Source organism: Chenopodium quinoa, unplaced genomic scaffold (assembly GCF_001683475.1).
Source record: "Chenopodium quinoa cultivar QQ74 unplaced genomic scaffold, ASM168347v1, whole genome shotgun sequence".
Taxonomy (NCBI): domain Eukaryota; kingdom Viridiplantae; phylum Streptophyta; class Magnoliopsida; order Caryophyllales; family Amaranthaceae; genus Chenopodium; species Chenopodium quinoa.
Window position 1 is genome coordinate 1,542,895 of NW_018744041.1, and position 21,995 is coordinate 1,564,889.

The 21,995-nt window shown below is 33.4% G+C and overlaps 1 protein-coding gene across 2 annotated transcripts; it reads right to left on the minus strand.

Moving 5' to 3' along the window:
* Window positions 1-9,874: 9,874 nt before the first annotated feature.
* LOC110690477 (putative pentatricopeptide repeat-containing protein At5g13230, mitochondrial) lies at window positions 9,875-21,981 on the minus strand. Of its 2 annotated transcripts, none has more exons than XM_021867323.1 (4): window positions 19,175-21,981; window positions 17,103-17,349; window positions 13,637-13,681; window positions 9,875-10,244 (listed from the first exon to the last, which is right to left on the minus strand). In XM_021867323.1, exon 1 carries the CDS (start codon window positions 21,873-21,875, stop codon window positions 19,365-19,367), a length of 2,511 nt encoding a protein of 836 aa, XP_021723015.1. In that variant the 5' UTR covers window positions 21,876-21,981; the 3' UTR covers window positions 9,875-10,244; window positions 13,637-13,681; window positions 17,103-17,349; window positions 19,175-19,364. The 2 variants fall into 2 exon arrangements, with proteins under 2 accessions (XP_021723015.1, XP_021723014.1); XM_021867322.1 differs by having other exon boundaries at window positions 17,103-17,325; window positions 19,175-21,980.
* Between the last annotated feature and the right edge of the window lie 14 nt (window positions 21,982-21,995).

Consider the following 21,995-nt stretch of genomic DNA (forward strand, 5'->3'; position numbering starts at 1 on the left):
AATCTATCACTATACATGTACGTGTTATTTATTGAAAGATAAAGTAATGAATTTTCGATTTATAATCTAAATGAGCGAGCTACTCATTATATTCACAATTGGTTTTAGGATGAAACTCTCCTTTCCTTGTCGTCTCTCCTGGCCTCTACATGTGGTACATATCAGAGTTAGGTTTGATTGAATAGGAGTCTGTTCTCTTCAGCTTAATTTCAGTTCAGTTCAATTCAACTACAATTAATTCAGTTCAACTCCTAATTTCCTTCTCTCATAACAATTTATTTCAGCATTATTTATTTTAGTTTAGTTCAGTTCAGTTCAAATCCAATCAGTTTAGTTCAGTTTAGTAAATCAGAACAGGCTCTAAGTCGCACCATGTAATGATGAACGTTTTCTATCTATGTTAAGGTTTGTGCCGATGAGGCCAGTCTAGGCGGTGTCACCAGAGTAATACAATAATGATGAAGTAGTGTAATGTGTATATATACAACCAAAGAGGCAAAGACAAACAATCATTTATTTTCACTTTCACAAGTAAAATTTTCCATCAAAGTAATGTTGTCAACGCGAAAGGCAGTGATTGAGTATGACATATGTATGGGAGCAGAAAGTGAGGGGTGGATTTTGTTCTTCTTTTTGAATATTTCAATCGACCTTTGCTTCCAAACTAGGGAAACAAATTGGATGTCAGAGAAGTTTGAACTAGAAATTTCAACTGTTTTTAGTAAAGACCGAACGAGGTTGTTCCTAATTCCAATTGTCATCCACAGGAATACAATCCTGAACTATAACTCCGCAGTGTAACTTATTACTACAATATTTATTATTGTCAATATCATACTTTTGACATCAATTTACATTGTTTGGGAAACTTGTTACCCTATAAATAATTCCATTAATTCTTGTTATCCCTTAAATAATCCATCCTATGACATTAAATTAGTATCTTATCCTTCAGCTTTATTTTGATATCTTCATAATATATTTCAAGTTAAATGCAACATTTTAACTGACACACTATTTTTTTTATATATTTTTTTCTAGCATTTGTACAACGTCATGGCAAAGGTCAATTCCACTTCTACACTCAATTGCTTCAAATTTAGTTTGATTTCAAAACTACACTAGATTGAAAGACCCCCTTGTGAAAGATTGTATCAAATAGCGGTGTGAAAGAGATATTAATCAATAACAAACATTGATCATAAGTTATTTTGCCCAATTACAATCTTATTTGACCCAATGGATGTAATATTTCCTAGTTTTGATTTTATTATAGATGCCACTATCCAATGGTTACTACGGAGTAATGTTAGGAAAGTTTTGGCAGTTAGGTTTAACAAATTGTTTGTTCTTCATCTAGATTAGGAAAGTAAGACCTAATGAGCCTTAACAAATCGTTCACTAGAATAGTGAATCTATACCTAAGAGTCCATTTAATCTATCAATTTGCAAATGGTAAAAAAATAAAAAATAAAAACTTGTCATCAAAATAGCCGTGCTTAATTTGTGAGATTCAAAAAAAAAAAAAAAAAAAAAAAGGGCCTATACATAGAACTTGTTTTATTCAACTAATTTTTGAAAAGTTGCTACTTTTTCTTGCTAGAATTAGACCAGATTATTTTAACAAGAAATATTTAGACACTTTTTTTAGGCAATAATGCAAACTTCAAACACATTGGAGAGTTAGAATTTTTACTAACATGTCAAAGAAATAAAAATGTGAAAAAAGTACAAATTGAGACAAATTTAAACTGTACACATTTAAAAAGTAAATATATTTTTTGTATAAATTAGGGCATGTTCTGTTGAGCTTAATTTCAGTTCAGTTAAGCTCCAATCAGTTCAGTTTAGTTCCTAATTTCCTTCTCTCATAAACAATTCATTTCAGCTCTACTCAGTTCAATTCAGTTCGGTTCATCTCTAATCAATTCAGTTCAGTTCAGTTGTTTTTAGTAAATCAGAACGAGCCATTGGTGTAAGAATACGATTAAAATTTATTCAGACTAGTACAACAAAATTAGACTCAATTAATCCGATCATACCTTAATAAAATTAGACTATAAATCTATATATAATCCACCCACTAATATCAGATGAAGTAAACAATTTCATACAAATATTATTCTTTGCCACATTTAATAGAGTGCTACCGCCTTGACCTTACAAAATGAACCCCATAAATATATATGAATATTGCATGGATGAAGATTTCACGCTCATCTATCGTAGTCATTTTATACTTCGTATGTACGGTCGAGCATGTAGTAAAATGGAAGAATTTTCCAAATAATTAAAAGGAGGTCCATTTAAATCTTGATTCAGGTGTTTTATCTTTTTGAATAAATTGACAAATATCATAATAACATTAAGAAAAATTATAATTTAGAGGGTCTTCAAATGAAATAAAATAACTAACTGTAGATCGATTGATACTTTGATAGATGGTGGATGAATAAAAGAATATAATTTAATAAATTAAAAGATAGATGAAAAAAAAAAGCGATGATATATTCTTGTATAACTCATTATTTGTTAACCTCTTCTTTTATTTCGTTAGTGGATTGTGGGGAAGAGTTTTCTTTCCAAAGTGCAAAAGGCCACTTACTTTCTGCATGCTTCCCACCATTTCTAATTTCATTCTATTATTATTTTTTTTTTCTTTCTCTTTTTACGTTTTTAAGCATTTGCATGCTTTCTCACGTCTTCCTATTTTTTTTTTTTTCTTTTCAAATTGCGTACTCGATTATATAGAGCCAATCAATTAGAGACATATTTATGCATGGAAGAAAAAAATACACTAATCTGAAAAAATACACTAATTTCAGGGATAGATAGGTACTCCGTACCACGGAGTAGTACAGAAATACAGTTCATCCATAATATATTTCGTATTTTATACTACCTCCGTTAAATGTTATGTGCATCTTTGGAATATTTTATATCTCGTAAATAATGCCTCAAAGTTGCACACAATATTTAACGAGGGTAGTATTATTTACAATTCAATTTGTACTGCTTAATCAAATTTAATATAATAATACATTTTGTAAGGTCAAGGTGGTAGCACTTTATCAAGTGTAGGCAAAGAATAACAATTGAATGAAATTGCAACAGTTGATATTTTCAAAGGCTCATTACGCTTAATATTTCCATATGTAATAACTAATAACCCTTAAGATTGTATCTATCATTTCCTTTCTCATTTTCTATAATCTTATATCACAAATTCACAATTCACAATTATGATATAATTATGTCAAAATCACACATTACATCAATTAATTGTCAAGGCAAGGCAAGACATACAAGACAAAACATCTTAATTTTTAAGACATGATTATGAAAGTCAAGTTAAGGTATGAATTATTTCAAACACCACATAGCTACCCTTCTTAGGTCATTCGGGAATTTCGGATACACCTCGGATAAAGGAGAGAAAGTTATCCTAGCTAGTAAAATTAATTATTAAAAAAATGACACATGATACAACTTTATCTACTAACAACTAAAGCTCTTTTATTTTCTTTTCGTTTTTAATTGTATCTTTCAACTTTGCTCTATTAAAATCTGCTGTACTTTTCATTAATTATTATTATTATTATTACAAATAACAAGAACCTAAAAGGTCAACCAAATTACAAGAAATTAGTAGGAGCCGAAATAAAATCTCGGCCCCTATCCCTCTAGCTATAGCAAACCCTAAAGATGTGAGCAATTGCACAAGCACTAATATCATGAGTCCTAGCAAATGCATGAACCCGCTTTAACAACGTAACAACATACTTGTCTAATTCTCCCAATGAAGAAAAGGGGAAAAGAAGCAAACCATAGACAATCCAGATTGTATTAAAGGAGAAAACTCAGTCAAGTCAACACATACATCGTCAAGGCCTTTATCCCAAGAATAAAGTAACACATTTGCAAGTTGCATGAAGAGTCTCATCGTTCCCTCCGGTCATCCCAACGTTAACCTCTTTCGTGCAGAAATTTCAAACCGAAAACAAATATCTATAAGGGTATCACAAACAACATTATGCTGATGTTTAATATACACCATCCCAGGACAACATTATGCTAATGCTTATTATATTATTGTTATTCTTATTATTATTATTACAAGTGTCGTTATTAATTACAGTATTGCTGATAATTTAATGAGAATTATAATAATATGAGTAATTGTTTTGCTCTGCTCTATTATAATCTGTGTTACTCTATCAACTAAACCTTATTCTACTTTGCTCTTCTCTGTTCAAAAGCTTAAAAAAGCAGGAGTAATCCTATCAAACACAAATGTAAACTGCGTAAGATAAAAATTGACTCCATATTTACCATTGATGAGCTAGTATAACGTGGTAAGATATTTGAAAGAAGGGTTAATAATTAAAGCGTGGGGCAAATAAAGAAGGAGAAAAGGGGGACATAAAATGAGGGACAAACGCACTGCGTAGTTTGCATGGTCACAAAACCCCAAATATTCCATTCTTGTTTATTTCTGATCTATCTGTAGTACGACTAATATAAACCCTTTTTAGCTCTTTCTTTTTTATATCTCAACGTTAACGTTTCCCCACTCAACATCATAACCACCGCCTCATCATCATTTTTAACCCCTATCTCTTTTTACCATAGTATTTACTCTAAATAATTATTCTAATGAAATATTTTACCATACTCCCCTCATCTCATAATAGTATAATACAATGCCTCTTTGAGTTTTTACGAAAGAATTAAGAAGGTTATAATTCTTTTAATCTAATTATTAGAAGTACATTTGTGCATGTAGTTTGTAGGGTTAGAGAAAGGTAGCGAGAAAGAAATTAGTTGGAAGTAATTAAAGAGATAGAGAGAAAAAGTATTGAAATTAATGTTAAAAATACAAGAAAGAAATAGAAAATGAAAAAACATAACAATTATTCATCAAAAAGAGGATAATATGTCAAAAAGTTCAACCGAGACATTGTATTTGGTTTACCCAAAAAAAAAAAAAAGAGATATTGTATTATGAGATAGAAGAAGTATTGAATAAAATTTTTGATTTTGTAAGAGATAAAAATGCTAGATTATACTCAACTCCTTAGATCGGAGTGTATTCCATTTATTCATATAAATAGGGTTACAAAGATGAGTCCTAATCTCGTTGGAAAATCTCAAAAGATATTTACAAAATATTCACAAACTATTCCGTTCTATACAGAATATTAACTAGAATAATTATCATATTCTATAAAAAAAAGTTGAAGTAAAATGCTAAGAGTAAAATAAAATTTTAAATAAGACCATCTTATATATTGATAAATTAGCCAAGAAAATAGTGAAACTAAGACAAGGGTCACATACTTACAATGACTTACAAAGTAAATTGAGAGCGAAGGATAACTCAAGCCCTCTCGTATCCAGGAAATCCTGAATCGATTCTCACCCTTGTTCAACTCTCAGAAGACCAAAAAAAATATTACAAAGTAACTTAGGCTTGTAATAACTTAATAATATATAAGATGATCTTACATAAATATTTCTCAAATAGCAAATAGAGATATTGTACAATGAAAGTACACTTCTAATTTTGTATCACTAGCATTAGGGCATTACGCGCAAGAGTGGAGGGATATTCGGGTTCCTATTACAATTAATAAAAAAATGAAGTTGAATTGGCTAGATTGGGTTGATTACTGTCTAAAACAAATAATTTAACAATATACTACTCCCCTCATTCCTAAATAATTATTGTAAACACTTGCATCTTTCGACTGTTTTTAAATACTTACAACACTTTCTTTACTAGGCCTTAGGCTATTGAAAAGTCTGAAATCTCCGGGACATTTAGTTAGGTTTGATCACGGAAAGCCGGCCAGTGGGCAACGCAAGAGCGGGCCAGTGAGTGTAACTTTCTTGAGTGTTATGATTATAATTGTATAGTATTCTCGCAGATCTATTTCTACTTGTGACTATTTTAAACGTCAATAATTCTAAAGAAAAGGTCATCCCCATCTTTTTTCTTTTCCTTTTTTCTAACACCATATATATAACCGGACCCACTCAATATTCATACTTTGAAGGCAAATTTTGTTTTATTGTTTATATTTTAATCCTATATTTTTACGAAGATGGTGTATATATGTGTTTTGGTCTCATGTTAATAGAGAAGGGAATTATGTAGCTCATCACTTAGCTAGACTTATTCCTTTTGGTATTGAACAAGTATGGGTAAATCATATTCCTTGTGAGATTTTCCCCTATGTTTTGATGAACGTTATATTCGCTTCTTAATATAATCGAGGTTCGGTTGTTTCAAAAAAAAAAAAGATGGTGTATATATATTTTTAAAAGGAATTTTAAAAAAATCATGGATTGACTATCTAGGAGATTTAATCAAAAGTGGAGATATTTTTAAAAAATTCTAATTAATCCCCTCTTATTTTAGTTTAATGGTGCTTCTTCCTTAACCCTAATATTTAATTAGCTTTGAAAGTTCACTTGCATTAATTAGGATAGAGGACATATAATTTTTTTAATAATGAAATTAACTAATTAAATAAATGATGATGATAGATCACAAGACAGTTGAGGTTAATATTTATATATAATATTACAGTCTTATTGACGACTCTCAAGTTTAATTTTGGAATGTATCTTGTTATATTTGCATCTAAATAATGTATATAAAAGATTTACAATTTTCACGCATATAAATTTGGAGATTTTTATGTTTATAGAAGCTTATAACCGTGAAATTGGTTCAAAAGTAATTTGCTAATCAATCTGTTAAAGTGAACGATTTTAGTATTCCGATTCACCCATCTAATTTAGGACCTATTCTCATACGTTGAAATTCAGTTTAGTTCAGCTCAATTCAGTTCAGTTCAGTTCACCTCCTAATTTACTTCTCTTATAAAATATTCATTTCAGTCCAGTTCAGCTCAATTCAGTTCAGTTCAGTTCAACTCCTAATTTACTTCTCTTATAAAATATTCATTTCAGTTCAGTTCAGCTCCTAATTTCCTTCTCTTATAAAATATTCAGTTCAGTTCAGTTCAGCTCAGTTCGGTCAATGAGAATAGGCCCTTAGAACCGGTGGACAACCCTAGCTTCAATTCCAACAATTAGAAGTGGGCTACTAATGCCATTATCAATAATTCTAGTAACAATGATAACATAATTAGGGATACTTTTTCGAATCCATGATGATAATAATGTTGATTGTCTCATTGGTAAATGGTTAAAAGTATAATTTTAAGAGAGTTAAGGGACTAATATTAGAGGTAAAGTGGCCCCCACAAGATGAAAAACCTAGCAAATGCAAATGCACGCGCAGTCAGGAATTTATGCACGTCCATGCAAAAAGCTAAGCGTGGAATTTTATGGCCTTTTTTTTAATTAATATATTTTTTTTTGGGCTTTTACAAATTCTGTTGAGGAGCGTTTTACGAGTACTAAACTCTCTCTCTCTATCAAAAGCGCATGGCATTTTCACGTTGTTTTGTCTTCTTATTGTTCCTTCACTTTTACGGAGTAGTTTTTATTAATCTCCGACACTTAACTTACTAATCTACTAAAATATATGTACTCTTAACATTAATTAACTTATTAATTAATCAAAGTATTGTTCATTGTTCTCGATGAATCTTAAACTGTTATTAGCAAGAATGTTGGATATTATGGTTCGTTATATACTTTGTGTATATAAATTATAAAATTAAGTTCTCGATTATGTAATTTGATTCTTATGCGTTATAATCTATTCTTTTTATATAATGAAGTATAATCCTTTGTTTAATCATCACAACTTACAAAGGTATCTAATAATATAAATTACTACATACTATAATTATACACACAAAAGATACATACAAAAAAGTGACACAAAAGTGTTTGATTGGACCATAATTAGATAATCCATGTATCAATGCATGATTTTGGTATAATACTGTACATTATTATACTTTTCCATTATTATTAGATAAGTTCATTCTCGACATTCTCTCTCAATATTATTATTCTTTCTCAACAACCACACTTCTATTCCATATTTCCATGTAATTAATTTATATACCGAGCCTTTAAATAAGGTTATATTAAAGTATTTTTGAGCTTTTACATGTTTATAGTTATATTATCTTATTCTTTGTGTGCATGATTACATGGCATGAAATCATTTATCTACTTTTATATGGCATGGTATATTGGTATAGCCAGCCCTAGATAGTAGATACCCTATTTGATGACAAAATATTTACTCCCTTTGTATGAAGTCGATAATCACATTATTGGTTATTTATAGTATGATATATAGATGTCCCAAAACATCTCTCTTATTTTGTAAAACAATGTTGATTTCTGATTAGATTTTTAATGTTATTATTTGAACCTAAATTGATTGCAAAAATATAAATTACCACAAATTCTTTATTTTGTTAATTTGTATTTTTTTCGTAAAATCATATATTAATATATTATCATTTGAGATTGAAACAATGTGATTCTAACCGCTATTCGCATTAAGTTGTTTCTAAATGACAGTAGCTTGTCATCCATTCTCACTACGATTAACCATTATAATTATATTATAACCAATAATCAATCGACTAAAGATTGTGGTTACTCAATGATTACTACTAACTTTACCCCTTATCAATATGAAGTGTAATTACAACTGTTTGTAAGATAATTTTCAAATGAAACACTCCTTTTTAAAAAATACTCAATTTTATACATTTCACATAAATAAATAAACGTACTTTGCAAATAAACTACAACGTTAGATGCGAGAATGACATATATAAATATATAATGTCAAATATATTCTAACCACTTATACTATACCTTGAACAATTGTATCGATAATAGTGGTTAGCAGTTTAAAATGCACCTGTTTAAAGTCGTGTGACTCTACACATTTATAGGCATTAGTCAGTGTAATTGAAACCAATTATTCAAAAATAAACTGATGGAGTAGAATAAAATTTAATAAACCAGAGGGGTTATTGTAATAATACATTTGACTACAAAAATGGAGAAAGTTCTCCACGCACTTAGAATTGTTCTAGATTGTAAGGTTAAAATTTAAATAGAAAATCAAATTACAAGGATGGAAAAGTGCAATAGCATCAACCTTTTTTAGTAATAATAAATATACAAGGATGGAAAAGTGCAATAGTATCAACCCTTTTTAGTAATAATGTACGAAATGAGTTCAGGATTCTTGCCTTAGGAAGGAGTACGTTGTTACTTGTTAGGGCTTTGATTTGTCTCCTAACTTAAACTACCCCTTAATCTTGGCCCAATATCGTGTGGGTCAAGGGATCAACCCTTTACATACATTTAAAAAAGCATTTGCAACATAAATAGTACTGTATATAAAGATTTAAATCTCTTACTATGTTCTTCTTATAATTTTCCACGCTATAAAGGGCTGTTCACTTAGCTTAATTTCAGTTCAATTCAGTTCATTTCCAATCAGTTCAGTTCAACTCTTAATTTCATTCACTCATAAAATGTTCAGTTCAGTTCAGCTCATTTTAGTAAATTTGAACAAGCCTTAAAAGCACAATCAAAGTATATAATCTTGAAACAATATATTTCTCAATTGTTATAGTATTTTATCTCAAATAATTATATACTACCTGTCTTATATTACTTATAATTATTAGACATTTTTTACTCACTTTATGTCAAATCATTGCAAATAATATGAAATGAAGGTAATAGAAATATTATATAGAACCGAGTTTAAGAATAATATAATGCCGCATCAAACAAGTTGCATTGTAATCTCAATTGACTTCGTTCAACAATCTCAGCTTTTGAACTAAAAAGTGTCATTCCACAAACAAGTTGAATATGAACAGAGCTCAAATGATCAAACATTACGCAGTGGACAATGCAAAAATGAATGCAATCTTATTTACAGGCAACGCAAAACTTAGGAAAGTTGCCTACTTGCCTACCGCCACCACCTTATTACTTACTACCAAGATATGGAAGGTTGATGTCCCCCTCTAACACCTACTACTTGTATGTGGAAGTATACAATATCCCAAAATAATTGGATTATAATTCACAAGCACAAATCAGCATATCCTATTCTGTGAAGCAAGGTGCCAAAACTCGGTTACGTGCTAGAGCTGCAGCTGATGCAAGTGCTTCAGCAACTTGTTTATGGACAAGCTGCATACAAAAGGTAGTCCAATTCTGATGTGGAATTCCTTCCCCAAAGAGTTGAAATTTTGTTCCATATATTCTGCCTGCATCATAAAAACCATAGGGAAAAATCAAACGCATGCAATCGAATTATTCAAAGATATTTACGTCTGAAAATTGTTCATAAATGGAGAATAATCAAATGACATTGAGCAGGTCTGCAGACAGTTTCGGCTTGACTACAAATAATCAGAAAACTATAATTATAACGTTTAAAGCTCATTGAGAGATTTCACTACAATCAATTGTATATGAGCTGAGCCACATGAATACGCTACTAAACATGAGAATATTAGAACTAGATATTAAGCGCCCAGTAAACAGAATATAGTGATACACAGAGCAGGCATATAAAATATGTAATGAAGACACTTGAATCAGCAAATAATGTGACAAAGTCAGGGGAGAGTAGAATCTGGTTAGGATCTTAGAGCAAGGTTTCCCATGTTTCCTCCATGTGAAATGTCTTATATTAAAAAGTAACAACCTTTTAATAAGCAACAAGAAAGAAAAACAATAGCTCCAGGCCTGCAGTACACTCCAAAGGTACTTGCATTTCAACACTGTCCAGAGCCCAAAGTACATATTATGCAGAATGGCGAGTTAAGATATATAACTCCATTCGTACTGCTCGAGAAAAATGATTCAAAGTTAACATAGGTCCACTCACAGCACCATAAATATGCAGCTTGTGCCTAAGGCAGAAGAAAACGTAAGTACATATGCAAAAAGTAGAGTTATATACCATACTAGGACTAGACTGTGGTTACCCATTTTTAAAACGAGGTTATCAAGCATTCTTTAGTTGAATGCATTTGAAAATACCATTATTCTTTTTAGCACCAGAACCAATTATCTCATATTTCAACTGAGTGAATGAAATTGCATCATTACTCTGGTTTGCTAATGAATGATACAGCAAAAAAATCTAACAGACAAGGGGTAGTAGATCTAGAGTTGAGAAGGGAATAGATAACTCCAAAAAAAAAAAAAAAAAAAAAAGGTCTGTAAGTTACACCATAATACTAAGATATACAAAAAGAGATAAAATTACCATAACTAAATGCATAAATAAGGAATATTGTGGTTGCTTTGTCATTTTAGGGCATGACTTTAGCAGCAAATCTATTCAATGTTTGAAGAAGATGAAATGTTGCTTTCTGAGAGATATTTCACTTAGAAAGTAGATGGGAATAGACACAAGAGCAAGTTTCCGTCAAACAGTCCAAATCTGATTATTCATTCTTTAAGTACAATAAGAAAATACTCAAACACAGCCTAAAAGGCTTAAAGATGTGGAGTGAGCATGTTATGCATGTCATACAACCTCCTAAAATATGAACTAGTTAAGACACATGTTTTGCGGCCAGATAATCTTATTATAAAGCCTCTAAAAATCACTTCTTTGACTTGTAACTAATAAGCTCCAGCAAAGCTTACTGCAATCTAGCAGATCATATCAAAACTCAACTACTCTAATCATTTGCAATACTCTTACAGCCTGTTAAGTAGACAGCAATGGTAATGGTCATGATTTTGTATGTAATTTTGTAAGAAAAGCCTCATGCTGTGCCTTTAATAATGGAACTCCATCCCCAAACATATGTTTTTCTTCCTAAATTTTCATTACCTCCCACCAAAATGATAATGGATGGTAATATAATTTATGAAGAAAAAGTGACATTTGGGGAAGACAAGCATCACCATGAACATTGACATGGGACTTTCCTTAACAATACATCCATTTATTACCACCCACCAAACGGGTCGTTACTGTCATCTACATAACAGGAAAACCCACAACCTCGCCAGTGGCAGGATCATTTTGGCCAACCATGATTGCTATGTGCACTTCATAGTATAATGAGAGAAAAAACTGAGAGTAGTCTTTTGAAAATTGATTCATTGTCAGTGAAAATGATGTTTAGTACTCTTTAATTTCCACTGCTGATCCACTACAGATATCAAGGAAACTGCATGTCACATCTGTGCCTTTGCATATTACTAATTTCCTATACTCTTTCACCTAAAGGGGCATGAGCACCAAACTCAATTTCCAAATCCAACTTATCCAAGCAAGAGAACAAAAAAGACAGAGACTAGACTCCAACTTTATAGTCCCACAGAGAATGATTTAAGCAATGGAATACTGCATTAAATTGTCGTAAGACATGTTAAACTCCGTTAGTCAGTTAGTGCGGACAATGTAATCAACAAGATAAAAATCGTTAAAGTCAAAAGTTCAATGAACGTAGATGCACTAAATAACACCACAAATATCACATCATGTAGCACTTCAAGTGATGGGTCACCTAACTCTCCTTAGAGTATCATTGTCAAACTTGGGCTGCGTCTACTACAATACGTAACTGAGTACTAAATCCGACAAATAAATTTCCACTGCTTTAAGTTTGCATATAATTGCAAAATCTGTGATGTTATAGCAAGCGAATCTAATCCCTTGAGAATATATGAGATGACTATAATAATTGAAAATGGATGACTATACGGAATAATCACTTTTGGTTCATGTAGCCGGCCCCACTTATGGGATTAAGGTTTTGATTGATTGATTGTTTGATTGACTATAATAATTAAAGATCTTCCACTAGACCCCCAGTAAGGACACACAGATGGCCAGACATGTGCATGACACTTGGGACACTTTTGAACGAAGAATATAAACTAGAAAGTATCTCAAAAAAGCCAAGTATGTTCTCCCTCCAGCACCACAACTAAAATATACGTCTTTAATCAAATGGGACGTGGATCTACGGCATGCTTCAGATTATCATAGACAAAAGGTTTAACCTACCTCCATGGCTCAAATAAACTCCTGATTATGCTTTTCTATTCAGTTCAATACAGCACCATAATACTCTGAAAAAGGCTCCTAACTCCATTTTCAAGATAACAGGAAGAGAAAAAGAAAAGAATAGTTACTTGGCTCCCTATTGAATTCTTCAGTGTGAAAATCTATGTTGATTGCAGAATCAAGGTAGCACTCAACAGATTCAGAGCATCAGTAACACAATCTACATTAGCCTAGGGGTTTTTAAGCAAGAAAAGACAACAAGAAACATGAAAGTTGTGATATTAAGAGAGAAAATTACATGAAAGAACAGATACATGGTATGGAAAGTAACTCAGGCATCCTAACTGAAATACTAAAAAGCTAATAAGATAAGGCATCTTTTAATTTCTACAGCATGCATTATCTCCATCTATGAAAAGTTAGATATTTGGTTATGCAACATGTACTTCAAATGAGCATCCGGGTAATTTAAGCTCTCAAGTTCACAATAACACAAGACTTAAAGCCTCTACAGGTCTAAGGGATTAGGCAGGAAGGAAAGAAAGTGAAAGACACCCTGTTTCTGATATCTATAACACAGAAGCAGATGAAGGATCAAAGGGGGAATTCCTGAAATGTTACCTGGTAAGGAACGTTTCCCGTCTTCCAGACTCCATTCATAATCACCTGCAGTTAATAGAATTAAGTAAAGCAGCTTAGTTATCACCATCATTTCAGCAACTCACATTTCAGCTCAAAAAATAAACATATACATTTTTAATTCTGCCACCACTCAGCAACATAAACTCAGCGAAGGAAATTTAAATCCATAAATCAACTAATTCATCAGCAACTTAACTCTGGTTTAAACATTCTCTAGATAGGAATTAGGATAACCCATTTTAATTACCAACAAGCCCACCAGAATTGAGCTCCTTAGCTCTGATAAAGGATAAGGTTTGCAAAAGTATTAATTCATTTATAGAAGCCAAAAGCAGCTATGAAAATGTATAAATGGAAACCAGACATATCAAAGTTAGACTAGTAGTGAAAGAAAAATAATTTTAAAGATAAATAATTTTAAAGAAAAATAAAATTTTGAACAACAGTCTCTGGAGTCTGAGCTAAAACCCGAAACAACAAAACCCAGAATAACAAGCAATTCTTTGGCATCCCACAACAGTAAATGAATCATGGTTTGACTCTTGAGTTGTACATGACTTGATGACTATAATTCCTCAAAAACTCTCCATGTGGCCCCAGCCATGTAAAATTGGTATAGTTCATTTCTTGCATTATTATTGCTCATTACATCCCAACAATAAATGTTTTAAGGCAAGAAATAAGCTAACATCATCATATGTATTAGCCAACAGAACCACCACCCATTTCTATGCTAATACTTAAAAATGCCCCTTCAATATTTGAGTGCTAATTTGAACCTGCATTAAGCATTTACTCTGCACCGTTAATTACATTGACACTATCAATACACATTCCAGTATTCCAACAGTGGCGGGGTATGATGAGATCATGAAAATCAAATGAGTTGAAATTTTGACAAAGCCATGATGCAATAAATGTTTTTACAGGGGCAGTGATGAACATTGGATTAAGTTAATAACAATATTTCATAAAAACACATCATCAGTACTCCATACTTGCAAGTTGCCACGCTTGCTGATATGATGGAAAGTTGTATGCATCCTAATTAATCAATACAAATTACATAAAGTATGCTGCAATTACAGTTAGCAAAGACTACAAGGTCAAATAGACAGATCCAGTGCCAACATTAGGAGATGATTTGATGATGTATACATGAAAAGAAGTCAAGGTAGACCCAAGGAAGACCTGGATGGATTGTATAATACAGAAGTAAGAATTGAGGGAAGAAGAATGTCTTACATTCTGTATTGTAGTTAACACAATATATGTAGATCATGGAATACCAAATCAAGAGGAAAAAAAAGATATATAGAATTAATGTTATAAATCAATTTCTTTGGATCAAAGGATAGCGATAAGGTCATTGGATGTCATTGAAAAGAATGCTTACTACCTTCCCACAGAAATGATGATGCAAGGACTGGTGTACCTTGTAGTACCAGAAATATAGAAGAGGGGGCAAAACCATTGAGAGACCACCCGGACCATGCCCACCCCTTCAATTTTTTGCCATCATTAAATTTCATTAAGTCATAATATGAAATTTTAGGAGAGAGTGGTAAATAAAGTGAGGAAATTCGCTGATGTATTGGACAATCACTTCCAGTTTATGCCACGACAATCCACTAGAGAAGCTTCTAATCTTATGAGACAAATAACATATGTAAAGTAAGAAGGATTTACAGTCTTTATTGATTTGAAGAGGGTGTATGACAAGGTCCTGTGAAAGGTGGTTTGGTGGCAATGACAACGAAGGGAATACCATGTAAGTATACAACCTATTTAAGGATATGTATTGACATGTGAAAACAAATGTGGATGAGTGACGGAGGATTTTTCTATTACCATTAGATTCACCTGGTATCCGGCCCAAGTCCTTTTCACTTTGCAGTAGTTTTGGGCAAAATAACAAGGCCTGTCTGGTGTTTGTTGTTAGAAGATGATATTGTATTAGTAGATGAGAACAGAACTATGAAAGTTGCACTCCCTCTGTATTTTATTACTTGCTTCATTTCCTTTTTTGGAAACCTTTCACAATATTTCACCAATTTCTTCTCTTCTAGTGGACCCCCCGACTATCATATTTTAAGATTTCAAGATTCTCTCTCCTCCCAACTATCATACTTTATTCTTCCACCAACCCCACTTCCTTCATATTTTATTACTTTTTACTTTTTCTCCTAAATCTCTGTGCATGGAAAAATGGAGCAAGTAATAAAATACGGAGGGAGTATATTAAAGCGATGGACACAAAAGTTAAAACCTACGGGGATACAAGAAATGACAGTTTAGTGTTGGAAGTGGCAGAGTGAGAATGTTGTGCCATTAAATCATAATGAACTAACCTCTAGTGAATGGTTTTAGTGCCTCCATGTTTTATTTCCCAAAGAAATGAAGATATTAACCAGGATATAACTCATAGAATTATGTTTGGGTGGCTAAAATAGAGTGTAACGACAATCAAAGGCAAGGAAGACCAGAGATGACTTGGACAGAAGGATTTAAAATGATATAAAAAAAGTGGATTTGTAAGACCATGAAGCACTAATAGAAGTGAATGGAAGAACAACATGAGATGGAGTCTAGGTTCATATAGCCGATTCCATACTTTTGGGAATAAGGCTTTGATCTTGTTGTTACATAGAGAGGAATGGGTTTGCCCTTGAAATCACGAATGGATTGCAAATTCGTTTCAAGCATTTTGGAAGGGCGAAGGGAAAGAAATTTGTTGCATTTAGCAAAATGCCATGATGGCTATGTGTGGACCAGTACCCACTATTATAATATATTGATAGGTTATGGCATAAAGTCACTTAGTGTCTAAGAGCTTAGGCAGTTGGGGGCTTAAGACAATATCAGAGATCGAAAAGATATATGCTAGCTTGTATATATTTTTGGTATTTCTCCTCAGGTACTACCACCGATTTTTTTGAGTTGCAACTTCGAAATATTTTATATCTCTCAAATAATGCCCCAAAGTGACTAAAGTCATCGGTCTACTCCTTATAGCTTTGTCATAATCAAGGCAAAAAGTAGCATTTAATCTTTTTACCCTGCGGCCCTGCCAACTAAGATCAATAAGAACAATATCAGATACTAGGAAACTCTAGGCAGGACAAGGCTACACACATACTCTTATGCCAGTTTGCTAAAAGTTACACAGTATACTACCTACTGCATTATAAATTTATAATCAAGATAGATACCTATTCTGGAAATAATTACTTTAAAACTCACACAGAGGAGAAAAAATCTACAAAAAATCAGTTGATAGATATTAAATACCACTTACCAGAAACCATAGAATGCAAAAATTAAAACTTAAAAGAAGGCGCATGGATGTTTAATTTTAGACAGCACACAAAGAGTATCCATTAGAGACTCAATGAACCATATCTTGGGCATAAAAAGTTCAAATTAGCTGAGATAAGAGTAGTACCTGTAGTCTCTTGATAATGGGAACTTCAAGTAACACCTAAATCAAGAGACATGCTGCTAAGGAGCTATAAAACACTGCGGGATTCATGAAACTTTAAGTTTTCTAAAGAGGAATTGATCGCCTTCACATATTCATGCCCATTTTAAATAGCTTCAGAGCGTATCTTTAGTCCAATGGGATGAAAGATGGACTCGTCTTCAAAAAGATGGCTCTGCTGCATCATCTGAATTTGCATTTTAATCATCCACTGTCAATATCAAACATAGGAATGAAAATGGAAAACAACTATGCACAGAGTCAGTCATTACTAAAGTGTCAAGGAAAGAATGGGGACAATGATAAGTGCATAGAGTTGCCGCTAAATAAAAGACATAGGTCTCCAATGGCCTGCATACCAAGAACAGGAGCAGTTCGATAAATAAATAGGAAAAATGGGAAAAGAAATAAAATATATGAGGAATTTGTATAATAAGCAAATGAGAGTACTACAAGATTGTAGCTTTCTTTGTAGCTTAATTCAATTTTTTTTTTTCTACATCTTTTAATTCAAGTCATCTTATTCCTTATTTTGTCCGTCATACTATATTCTGCATCACTGATCAAACCATAACTTTTGCTTTACATTCATGGAGAATAATCATTCATAATGCTTGTAGTATATACAGACATACTTAATCTGGATTTTAGAGGTGCCTGACCCTCGATATAAAGGCCAGAATATGAGCTATAAGTACATAAGCAATTGCCTTAAAAATTACTCCACTTGGAAATCTGTAGTCACATGTTCAAAGTGGACTATAAAATTAAGATGGGGCAGCACAAAGAATCTATGATCCATATAGTTCTACCAAATAACTAGAACATGTCAAAGTCTAAACTTTAGAAGTCTAAGGTTGCTCAAGAAATAATCTATAAACAATGAAATATATAAAATTGGTACAGTCAAGACAAGGCAGGGGCACAAAGCAAAGTCATGGGCCAAGGCATGAATTAGTGGTTCCAATTGGGAAACCACCACCAAATAGGCCTCTCGAGGTCCCGTGGGAACCATGAGAATCACCTCAATGTCCAAAAAAGTTATCCAGTAGCAAATTTGAAGGTTCAGCACAAGATAGGATTCTTTTTGGAGATTTTCAAGACTCTAGGTCAAAATATGATGTGATGGAGCCCTCCGGAGGTCATAAATGGTTGTTTTGGCAAAAAACAGACACTAGTGGGTCGCAAATAGAGCTGGAAAAAAAGTCGTATTGTGTCGTGTTCGTATTTGGTCTCATGTTCATTTCATGTTCACAAAATCTATCAATCAATCAAAGCCTTAATCCCATAAATGAGGTCAGCTACACGAACTAATTTGACCAATTTATTAAAATTGGTAGCATTGGTTGGTTTAGCATCATAAAAGTTGGGTTAGAGCCATATACGACCTACTAGTTGGTCTCTAAATATTTGAGAATGAGTTTTTCCAAATGATGGCAAACTAATCGATCAAAATCTAGAATATTATATTTACCATTTGCAATCACAAAATGGAAACCTCTAATATATTATGGTCTCTCTTAAGTTGACAAGAAACTATATAGAGATTTCCATATACTATCCAAGATTTTAAGTACCTCTTAGATCCAAAATATAAAGCTTGCTTCACAAGGATATTAATCAACTATCTAGAATCCCGTCAATAAGTTACAATTTTCTCATCTATGAAGAGCAGCATTTACTTGCAAGCACTAATGAGAAATCTATTTCTGAAAAAGTGCAACTCATGGAGTCATGGTACAAGCAAATTCAAGTGCAACCAAAGCAAGCCAAGATTGTTTCATTGAGAGCAACCAAGACATGTTAGAGTATCGACCATGTGTACTTGAACCAGGACAAATCTCAATCAACAACAATAATGACAATGACGACCAACTGCCAAAACAAAAATGTATGCAACCTTACAACTATATAGACTAAACTAGATGGAGAGCTGGAAAACAAAAAACCTCAAAGAAATACAATATCATATCCTGCAGACATATATTTTGCACCAGCAACAGCTAAGACTCTAAGAAGCACTAGCAGGAACTTACCATACTGGTGACTTGAAAATTTTGACGAGCATCTGAAATCAGCTTGATCTAACTCCATATCAACTTATGTAGATGGCCAGATGATGTTCCATCAATGAAAGAAAATTTCAGGCTACATATTCTTTTCAATTGTGTGACCGGTGCAAAAGATAAAACATGTAGTGTTTAAAACTCGTAGCTCTACAAGGGTTCACCAATAATCACCACAGGAGCAGATGCCATCCTCAAAGTGGTGGAACCGATTTATATCTCGGACGACAATTTCTCGCTGAACAACCTTTGATATAAGCTTAACTGCCGCATGGCAATCTGCACATATTCGGAGATTTTTAAGTATACGCACAGGACTACCCAATGGTGTCCTAACTAAAGCAAAGGCCAAAGCTAGTCTTTCACTGTGCGACCACACGAGGCGCTCTTTTTCTTCATCTTCTACATCGAGCAGAATCACATTGCAATTAGCAATATATCCTTCTCTATTGACTTTCATCTTCAACCATTCAAGCATCCCCTTTATTAACCGGATATCAGGATGTGATGTATCACCTACAGTGAAGAAATGTGTCTCACCTTGTATCTCGACCCAGCTCAATCCTGGTTCTTTCTTGACTCCTTTATTTTTCATGCTTTTCCTGACATGAGCTACATGCCCCCATCTCTTTAGCGAGGCATAAATGTTTGATAGTAATACATAAGCTGTCTCGTCTTGTGGATCCATTTCAAGCACATGTTCAGCAGCAAGTTTTCCAAGCTCAACATTCTTGTGTATGACACATGCTCCAAGAACAGCACGCCATATCATGATACTAGGTTCAAATGGCATTTCCCTAATCAGTTCCATAGCCTTATCAAGATTCCCTGATCTCCCCAAAAGCCAAACCATACATGTGTAATGCTCTATGCATGGTTCTATTCCATAATCACTGATCATTGAGGTGAAATAAGTTTGTCCCTCATCTAATAGTCCCATGTTGCTGCAAGCTGAAAGAACACCAACAAAAGTTAACTTGTTTGGCTTACAGTCTGTTCCCTGCATCCTGTCAAACATTATTAGTGCCTCCTTTCCAAGGCCATGCATTGCATATGCTGAAATAATAGTATTCCATGAAACTTCATCCCACTTTCCCATTGTATCAAATATTAAACGAGCAGGCTTGATGTTTCCACACTTGGCATACATATCTATTAATGAATTACCGACTACACTATCTTTGTCAAATTTTGTTTTAATGGTAAAAGCATGTATCTGCATTCCAGGATCAATTGTCGCTAAGCTGGCACAAGCACGAAGCGTACTAGAATATGTAACCTCAGTTGGCAGCACGTTGTGCTCAAGCATACCCTTAAACATTATCAATGCTCTCTCGCCATCCCCTAATTGGCCATAGCCGACAATCATAGTGTTCCAGGTGACATCATTTTTGTTTGCCGAGGCCTCAAACAATACCAAAGAGTCCTCAATCCTTTCACACTTTGCATAAACGTCCATAAGGGCATTAGAGACAAATACATTAGAATCAAGGCCAACCTTCATGACAATGCAATGCATTTGCTTCCCCATATTCAAACAGGCCATGCTTGCACAAGCTTGCAATAAACTAGCAAGAGTAAACTCATTAGGCATGACAAAAGCTTTCCTCATCTGATGAAATATATCAACAGCCAAATCACTCTGGTCAGTCTGTGCACAGTGCGTAATCATGAAGCTCCATGGGATCACATCCTTTTTTGGCATATCTTTAAATACTAACTCAGCTTCACTAAAGTCGCTAAATTTAGTGTACAAGCCAAGTAAAGCAATGCCAACATAGTTGTCCTTCTCAAAACCAGTCTTTAAAGCACACCCATGAATACTCTTAGCAGAACACACTGCCCCCAAACCAATGCAAGCCTTCAAGCCACTAGCTAAAGTAAAATTGTTGGGCATGAATCCCACCATCCGCATCTCCAAATAAAGTCGCAAAGCCTCCTCAAAGCAATCATTCTCAACATAGCCAGCAACCATTCCACTCCAAGAAATCATGTCTTTGCATAAAATCCCATCAAAGACATCCTTCGCGATATCCACAAGCCCACACATGGAATAGGAATCAATAAGAGCAGTACCCACAAACGCATTACAATCTTGTCCAAGCTTATAAATACAAGCATGAATATTCCAACCCAATTCCGGCCGTTCCATACTAACAAACAATTTCAAAACAGTAGTAAATACAAAGGGATTCATCTCATGGCCATCCCTATGAAGCACAGAGAAAAACCCCAGAGCGTCAGTAAAGCGACCAGCTTTACCAAGCCCCTGAATCAAAGTAACCAATGAAATGGTATCTCTCTCAGGCATTTCATCAAACAGTTTACATGCATCAGGAAGAAGGTCAGATTTGACATAAAAATTAAGCAAAACATTTTGGGCAAAAAGGTCAAGACAATTACCTTTCTTGAGAATTTGACAGTGTAAAGCTTGACCTTTGATAATGTCGTGAGTTAATAAACATTCCTGAATCGATCTTCCATAAAAATGGGAATTGAGCTCCTCAAATGGGGAAGAAGTTGCTGGGTTTGCATAATCTATGAAGTAGTAATCTCCATTTTGTAGAGCAGCTTGGGCTGAAAACCCTTGCCCTTTTGAAATGAATGAAGATGGGTTGTTCTTCTTCATCCATGGCAGTCGCACCGCAGTTTGGCGCAACAATTTAATCATACGCCTTGCAATTCAACGACTAAAGATAACTTTTTTGATTTGGATTTTTGGAGAGTGAGACTGGGACACAAGGAATTAACATAAGGCCTCGTTTAGTTGAAGGTAGGAATTCTTTAGGAA